This window comes from Trachurus japonicus, chromosome 18 (genome assembly GCF_045865225.1).
Source record: "Trachurus japonicus isolate A0001 chromosome 18, Traja_1.0".
In the NCBI taxonomy this organism is placed as follows: Eukaryota; Metazoa; Chordata; class Actinopteri; order Carangiformes; family Carangidae; genus Trachurus; species Trachurus japonicus.
In genome coordinates, this window is record NC_140924.1 from 5,224,517 (window position 1) to 5,233,613 (window position 9,097).

The 9,097-nt window shown below is 41.9% G+C and overlaps 1 protein-coding gene across 1 annotated transcript in view; it reads left to right on the plus strand.

The window, feature by feature from the left end:
* Positions 1–4,495, plus strand: part of LOC146968469 (uncharacterized) — a 56,289-nt gene extending 51,794 nt beyond the window's left edge. The window contains exons 14-19 of the mRNA XM_085760476.1: positions 386–472; positions 913–1,011; positions 1,530–1,634; positions 1,987–2,070; positions 3,911–3,973; positions 4,111–4,495. Of these exons, the coding sequence (XP_085616602.1) occupies positions 386–472; positions 913–1,011; positions 1,530–1,634; positions 1,987–2,070; positions 3,911–3,973; positions 4,111–4,200 (528 nt within the window). The 3' untranslated portion in view covers positions 4,201–4,495. The remainder of the gene's footprint in view (positions 1–385; positions 473–912; positions 1,012–1,529; positions 1,635–1,986; positions 2,071–3,910; positions 3,974–4,110) is intronic.
* The last annotated feature ends 4,602 nt before the right edge of the window (positions 4,496–9,097 follow it).

A 9,097-nucleotide genomic window follows, 5' to 3' on the forward strand; every position in this document is an offset into this window, starting at 1 on the left:
TTTTAGTTTTCTTTGACCTCAGCCTTTGACTGTTTAACACTGAATGAAATTATTTTAATTCATCCTGAAGACAAATTTGCAGAAAATCCTGTTGTTTGGTTTAAAGACAAAAACAGGTTGGTCAGACAAAGACTGTGGTTTTAGATAAACAGAAACAGCAAAAAGAGAACATCCTGTGTTTTTTGTTTGTTTTGTTTTGTGTTTTCGTTCCCTATTAACTGCATTAAATGTTCTCTGGAATATTGGACAAGAATAATCTAAAAGAAAAATATTCTCAATTTGAAAAAACAAAACGAAAAAACATCATTTCTGGGGAGTTCGTACAGCAACTGTTACTGTCATTTGGTTTTTTGAGTCTCTGATCCTGTGTGTCTTTTCTCTCTAGTTATTAAAGACACAAACTGGGTTCCTGCAGCTGATCCTGAATCACTTTCAGACACTGGAGCAGGACGTGATAACCTCGATGATAACAGTTTGTATTTGTACTTTTTGTTGTTAAAGTGAAGTCTGTTTTTATTGCACTTTTTTTTTTTTTTCTCTTATCACAATTTTGGATGTTTTTAGAATTTTTGTCCTGAATTTGAATGTCCTGTCTCGTTTTAAATGTGTCAACAAATTAAGACCTATATAAACCTAAACCTAAAACAAAAAACCTGTGAATGAAAAAGTGTCTGTCCGATCAATGGAAATGTATCCAGACTCTCAAACAAAAGGTTTATCATCTCACCTCTGTGTCTCTGTTCTCACCAAGTCTGAAGAAGAGAAGAGAAATGGGAGGAAGGAAATGTGAAGAACTTTAGTGAAAAAAAGAAAAACATTTTAATGTGTATCTCCACTCTCATCAAGAAACCAGGGTTCTTCCAGCTGATCTTCTCCTCCATTTCACACATCTGATGTTTCCTCCTCCATCAGACATCCAGCCAGCAGAGACTGGATGAATCAGACAACGGCTATCACATTGGGAGTGACTCATCAGGAGAAAATCTTCATCTCAGAAACGAGTCCTCTGAGGTAAAGTTGTCTCAGTTCATGACAGAGGAGACAGTGAAAACTGAGGATGACAAAAAGGTTTAAGCAAAAGGGTAAAAAACATAAAAAATAGAAAAATGTCAAGGTGAAAATCCTACAGGTCTCTACAAAGGTTCAGTCTCCTCTGAGCAGAAACCACATGTTACCAACCACCAGACACAGAAAAGGTCCTCCTTGGTCTTGGTCTGGAGCTCCAGACCAAGACCAAGGAGGTTCACATTTGGGTCTTTTACACAAATATTTCTTTCAGCAGCTCATGTTTTTGTTCAGTTTCTCTTTCCGGCTTCATTAAATGAAAAACTGAACACTAAAAGCCTCACTCCTGATGCTGTGACAGGGCACTGCAGTCTAGATTCTGGATGTTGTTGGGTTCAAGAAACAAAACTACAGTATAAGAGCAAAGAAGCATTCTTCTGTCACTGCTGCTTTATATTTTCTACCAAATGACTCAGTAATAAACATAATTTCTACTCTGTCCTCTTTCCTCTCCGCTGAAACAGAAACAAGATGAACTCCAGCAGCTCCAGAAAGAGAAGAAGAAACAAGAAGATGAACTGCAGAGACAGAAGAAGGAGCTGGAGACCAAGAACAAACAGGTTCATCTGGTAAACAAATGGAGTGAAGCCTGTGAGCTAGTTCAGGCAGCCAACTCGAGCTGCGCTGCGTCACTCTCATGACATCATACACACACCCTCTCAATGTGGCGGTCTATTTAAGATAGGTGACTTACCCATCGTCCTCTTTGCTCATCTATGACACAACAGCAGCATCTCAGCGCTACCATATTTTCTGCACCAGCATCCACCTGTAGGCTCCGGGTTAAAATAGTCGGAGTCGGAGCCTTGACGCCAAACTCAAATGTATAATGAAGCTGCAATAAACATGGTTAATCGTGAGTTGAGAATCCACAGACCTAAATGTTGTGTCTTCTCTCTTCGTCTCTGTCCTTCCTCCCAGTTGGAGAAGCAGCTCCAAGAAGAGAAGAAGAAGAGGGAGGAGGTTGAGACCTTGATGAAGAAGCAGCAGGAGAAGATCAGACAGGTTCATGTTTCTACCTAAATCAATGAGCTGTCTCTTCATCTCTGTCTTTATGTATTTAAAGGTAGGGTCTGGAGTTTTGTTCGTTGCAGTTTGTAAACAAAACATTGAAACTCAGCCCCTCCTCTCGGGCTAAGCTGTGTAGCCTCCTGCCCCAGACTGCAGCAGTTGTCAGGACCGCAAAGGACAGTAAATACAATCTGAGTGAAGCGCTAGAGCCGTGGGCCGATTAGCCGACCATTCGCCAACAACGGGAGCAGTGTTATGTTGTTATGCCGTTGTGGTGAGCTGGGAAGACGGTGTTAGCGGTGGATGCTAACTGCTACCGCTAGCCGAAGTTAGCATTGAGCTAGTGTAGCCGATGTCATATCTGGCCCTCTGCGTTGTGTTTCTCACGGCCTGCCCTAGGTGGGGTTCGAACCCTGGTCTCCTGCACGGCAGGCGACGATGCAAACCGCTTTGCCAAGAGGTTAACAACCGCTTGGCAAGTTGGTTAGCACGTCCTTTATCGGTGAGTGAGTGCACCTCTGTTAACACTAGCGCACTACAATGGCCCCCGTATCTGTTACCACTTGAGGCTTTAATTGGCGGTGACGGTTGGGAATCGGTCCGCGGCTCCAGCGCTTCACTCAGACTGTATTTTTCTTTGTGGTCCTGACTGCTGCTGCTGAGAGAGAGATGTGCTAGCACTCGTTAGCATCAGAGACAGCTAGTGCAGCTAGCAGCCCTGAGCTACTACTCTGCTGCACGTAGCTTCACCTGAGCTCCGTCATTGGCTGGAGAGAAAAAACACAGACTCTCTCACTCTCCACCCAGAAACGTCCACGTGCACAACAAAACCTGAACAAAACAAAGCAAAAGACCAAAATACTGCAGGCACAGCCCCCACCACACAGGACTAGAAGCCAATAGGTGATGATTAAGACGGATTTCATTTGTATAAGGCTAATGTTTATTTTTGGACACAAAACTCCAGACCCAACCTTTAACTGTAACATGTTACTGTTCATGAATGTTTATTTGTAGCAGTTATGAACACAAGTAAAAATGCTGAGAATTCAGAATTCTTAGTAGGACTACTGTAGGTGTTACAATCCCTAATGATTCAGCTCAATGCTTGTCCTGAGTGGGTTGATCTTGATGGTGACCACTTAGTGATGTTTCCTCCACTGCGGCACATCTTCAGTTGTGTACTAATCTATTAATGTTTATTATATATTGTTACATTTTATTGTCTTTCTGATGCTTAAATAGAGAGCCTAAGCGGAAGCAGGAAGTAACGGTCACCATGGGACCTCAACTCTGAAAAACTCGCCATTCAAATGAATGAGACTGAAAATTTTATTTCGTGATCCGTTTGAATTGTGCCATGAGAAAAAAATATGTCCTCTACCTGTTTAAAACATCACGTTTCATCCCGAGAAATCAGCAGTTTGTTGTAAACCTATTGTAGAATAAAATTCAGAAGAATCTGTAAGCAGAAAGACTACAAGTCGCGTAGGTGACGTCACACACCAATTGCCGCCCTTTCCCGTGTCAGTTGGTGACGTATTTTCTGTGGGACACAGATCTGTAGTCCGTAGAGCGGTCTTTACACAAAATACATTCTTCTGTTGCCGTTTTACGATGAACGGCTGATTTCTCGGCATGAAACGTGATGTTTTAAACAGGTAGAGGTCATATTTTTTTCTCATGGCGCAATTCAATCGGATCACGAAATAAAATTTTCAGTCTCATTCATTTGAATGGCGAGTTTTTCAGAGTTGAGGTCCCATGGCGCTGTTACTTCCTGCTTCCGCTTAGGCTCTCTATAGTAAAACTGTCCCACTTTATCTTTGGTCAGATGGAAAATCAGCAGAGAGTCCTGCAGAGACAGAAGACGGTGCTGGAGACCAAGAACAAACAGGTTCATCTGTTCAATCAGTGATTGTTTGTAACAATAAGAGTTTAACTTTGTAACACTAAGTCATGTGTCACATTCATGTCTTGAAGACAAAGCTGGTCCAACACTGAGTCTCTGTCCATGTCTCTGTTCAAACTCAGCTGGAGACAAACCAAGCTGAGACCAACAGGAAGAAGGAGGAAGCCAAGAGAGAAGTGGAGAAGCTGATGAAACAGATGGAGTCCATGTGAGAGAAGGATCATTATGAACTCTCTGTGTCCTCTACTCTTTCTCTCTGTATCTATATGTAACACTATTAACAGCTTAAATATTATCCAACCCACTTACATGGATGGAGACAGAGCATCAAGAATGCATACTGTATATGTATAGAGCTTTTTTTAAAATTATATTTTTGGGGCTTTTGCCCAAAAAACAGAGTCAGGTAGTTGAGAGAGACAGGAAACTGGGAGACAGAGAGAGAGGGACAGACATGGAGCAAAGGGCCAACTGCATCAGGATTTGAGACGGGGCCGGCTGCTCCACCCACTGGGTCTCATTCATGAAACGTGAGCAGCACGGATTTGTGTGTAAACCCTGAGCAGCGCAAATTTACGTGGATTTCTGCATTCATCAATCTTTTAGTAGTGCTGATTTTTTCGTAGCTACACACAAAATCTACACCTGCTCCGGACTGTGTGTAGCGCTTGTGTAAATGTAGGAATGCAAAGAAATACTGCTTGTCACTGTTGAAAATTACAATTTTAATCCATATTCCTCTCTCTCATGTTCAAAATACGTTGATGCCTTTGAAACACGTAATTTAAACATGACAAACAATTAGAAATATTTGGAGAGAGAGACGTTTTAGGGATCGGACACGCACAAACACGTCAAGGCTCTATCTTATGATGAAAATAATCTGATATAAAACCGGAAAAACTTTTTTGTGTTGTAACACGCTCGGTGGGCGCACACTTCACCCTGCGCAGTAGCGCAGTCGGCACCGGTTTGGATGGAGCTGTGACAGACGGCTGGTGCTTCTGTAACAATATAACCTGCCTATATAACTTCATGCTCCTCTACAGCTGAGGCTGTGAAGAGCCTCCTCCTCCCGTCGCTGCTGTAGCTCTGTAGTTTTTTTTTTTTTTTTCATGTTTCATATCGAACTATTCTGGCTTTACTTCTTAAACGGTTCTTTAATAAACCAAGGATACTTAATTCACTAAATCTGTTTCTTCCCTCCACGCCTTTGACCTGTTCCAGTCACCACTACTAACAGAAGAGAATTAAATATTTTTTCTGGACTCCACTTCACCCAAAATGACTTCGATCCGCGATCTCTCTCTTTTTTCTCTCTCTCCCTCTTTCCTTGTTTGCGTCATGGCCGCAGGTGAACAGGATGCACCTACCTCCTAATATGGTGGTCAGGATCTCCTTATATGGCTATTCATGTATGGAGATCTATGCTAATTGCTGATCACCGGGGGCGTGTTGTTAGTTTACGATGGGTTGGGATTCATCATCTTACACACGTGTTTATGATCAAATCTGAGTTTCCCGCACCGTTCATGAATCCGGAGTAGAGTTTTAGTAACATGAGCTTTTATGTGCAAATCTACACACAGATTTACTCACGTTTCATGAATGAGACCCATTGAGCTAAACAACGACCCATACAAACCTTCATACACACGTCTTCCTTCAGTGTTGAGCTCTCCAACTCTCTGCTCAGACCCGTCATTGAAAATCTGCTGCTGGAGCCAAACAGCATAATTACACATGGAGCAACACAACGCAACTTGAAGCTCGGCCATGAACACACACACAGACACACACACAGGAAGCGGCAGCAGGAGGGGTGGACTTTCTGTTCTGACACATTCACATTTTCACTGTGACGATCAAAACTTTTCTCTTGTTGCCTGTAAATCTGACTCCTCTGTCTTATTAAAGTCACATTTTACACCTTGTTAACGTCTCTGTGATGATTTTATATCATAGATGTCACAATATAAGCAGAAGAAGAAATAAACTCATCAGCACAGAGATGATGTCATCAGTTATTGTCCAATCAGAGCTCCTCGTCCTGTTGCACATTTATTCACAGCTTCAATTTTCCATTTCGTTGTTTTTTAAAGCAGAAGTAAGTGATATATTTGTGTTAATATAAGTCTTAAATAGTTATATCTTCCGACAGCAATCACTTACATAGAGTGTTTGGACTGAAACACAGGTCTCTCAGTCACTCTGCTCTGCTCTGAGCCGAACAGAAAACATTTATCGTATCCTACAGTTTTTATCCAATGAGGAGAGAGAACGGCATGCAGGGCTGTGTGTGCAGCCAAGGGATGCGCCTGAATGTGGTGACGTAGGGACGAGGACTGTTATGGTGCATTCAAGGAAACTCGTATTTTTCCGACCGTGAACTCGTACCAGTTCGATCTGGTATGAGTTCACCGGTCAGAAGTTACGAGTGGCCGTTATAGTGACTTTCACAGGTAAAACAGGTCGGAGAAACACGAGTGGGTTGCCTGGAACGCTACAAAGTCGTAAGTTGTGACTTGAAGCTGTAATTTACGATTTCAAAAGCCTGCCTGGAACGCAGCATTAGCGAAAACGACCGGACCACTTACTTCTGCTTTAATGAAAGAAAATCAAACTTTTCTATAACTGACTCCTGAGCTGTGTCTTCACACCTCATCACACACACACACACTGACTGTGTAGGGGAGGAAATATTCATCAATATTTAACAATATCCCCCCAATACGTGTCTTGTCTTTCTGGTGTTAAGATGAGGTTTTCAAAATAAAGTAAAGTAAATACTCGTTTAATCTGACTCCATTTAAAAATAACTTTACTCTTTAAAAGTTAATAGTTAATCAATCATTTAAAATATAAACATTTTAAGAATCAATTCTATTGTTAAGAAATCTGGAATCAATCTTAGTTCAGTGATGGTATAGATTATTAAAACCACTCAGTGACCTTCTTAACATAGAATAATAGCCCTGATGCCGGGGTTGAAGTATTCAGAGGTATAAGAACATGATACTCAATCTTATCTGTCCAACTCAGAGGTTAAGGGTATGAATAGTGCCTAGTGAAACTTACCATATAACTAAGATCTTTTAGACTAACTTAGTTCAGGGATGGCAGATATAGACTTAAACTATTCAGTGACCTTCTTAACATAGAAGAACAGCCCAGACACCTAGGTTGAGATATTCAGAGGTCATAAAATATAACTCAATGGTTAAAAGACATGATACTCAATCTTTTCTATTCAACTCAGAGGTTAAGGGTATGAATGTTACCAAATGAAACTTACCATATAACTAAAGACCAAATAAATATCCAAAAACAGATTCTTAATTATTTAGAACAAAGTCTCAATAAGGCAATATTAGAAATGAAGGGTTAACATTCCAGTTTATTGTGATGTACAAAATGAACCAACTATAGCAAATAGTAACAATACTTAAGAAACAGATAATGCAACACACTCGATGTGTGGGAGCTCTGGTAAGCAGATCAACTCAAAGTGAGGTTCTTGCTCTTTCCCTTAAGTATCCAACCAGAACAGAAACACCTCTAATTCACATAACAATTTGGACTTTGCATGGAGACACCATTCGCATCTGGAGACCTTTGATCATCAGGGGGTCTTTTCATATGACAATGAATCACTTACACCTTTGTACTTCTCGCACTGAGACACTTGAGTGATTAGAGTCATCAAATGGTGAAACTCTAACAAAGATAATTGATTAAATCACTAATAACCAAAAGGTGTAAATACACAAAGAGGTTACATCCAGGCTGAGGTAAAACTTCCATTGTTTCAGAGACAACATTTCAGGGTGGGGGTCTGACTGTCTTACAACTGCTTGTGCGCTGCTCCGGGTTGCTCCGGGTTCCCCATATGTGCTGTGGCTTAGTTCTTGCTTGGTAAACGCCGACGGCCGCCGGAGTCCTCTCTCCCTCCCTCCTCCTGTGTGAGTGGGTGCGTGTGTGTGTCCAAGTTTGGTCATAAACAGGACTAACTGCAATCAGCTTATTGGGGTCGCTGCTGCTTTGTCTGCCGATGTTTTGTCTCCACGCTGCTTCGCCTCGCTGCTGCTCCGCGCTACTGCTGTTTGCTTCATCTGCTTGCTCTGGCTGACATGTTGTGTCCACCGCCGCCTGCCTTTCGTGGCGTACACTGGGTCTCATTCATGAAACGTGAGTAAATCTGTGTGTAGATTTGCACATAAAAGCTCACTCTACTAAAACTCTACTCCGGATTCATGAACGGTGCGGGAAACTCAGATTTGATCGTAAACACGTGTGTAAGATGATGAATGCCAACCCATCGTAAACTAACAAAACGCCCCCGGTGATCAGCAATTAGCATAGATCTCCATACATGAATAGCCATATAAGGAGATCCTGACCACCATATTAGGAGGTAGGTGCAACCTGTTCACCTGCGGCCATGACGCAATCAAGGAAAGAGGGAGAGAGAAAAAGAGAGAGATCGCGGATCGAAGTCATTTTGGGTGAAGTGGAGTCCAGAAAAAATATTTAATTCTCTTCTGTTAGTGGTGGTGTGACTGGGACAGGTCAAAGGCTGGAGGGAAGAAACAGATTTAGTGAATTAAGTATCCTTGGTTTATTAAAGAACCGTTTAAGAAGTAAAGCCAGAATAGTTCGATATGAAACATGAAAAAAATAAATACACATAACTACTGTGAGCTACAGCAGCGACGGGAGGAGGAGGCTCTTCACAGCCTCAGCTGTAGAGGAGCACGGTTGTATCAACACATGAAGTTACATAGGCAGGTTATATTGTTACAGAAGCACCAGCCGTCTGTCACAGCTCCATCCAAACCGGTGCCGACTGCGCTGCTGCGCAGGGTGAAGTGTGCGCCCACCAAGCGTATACTGTAGCAACACAAAAAACTTTTTTCCGGTTTTATATCAGATTATCATCATCATTAGATGGAGCCTTGATGTGTTTGTGCGTGTCCGATCCCTAAAACGTCTCTCTCTCCAAATATTTCTAATTGTTTGTCATGTTTAAATTACGTGTTTCAAAGGCGTCGGCGTATTGTGAACATGACAGAGAGTAATACGGATTAAAATTGTAATTTTCAACAGTAA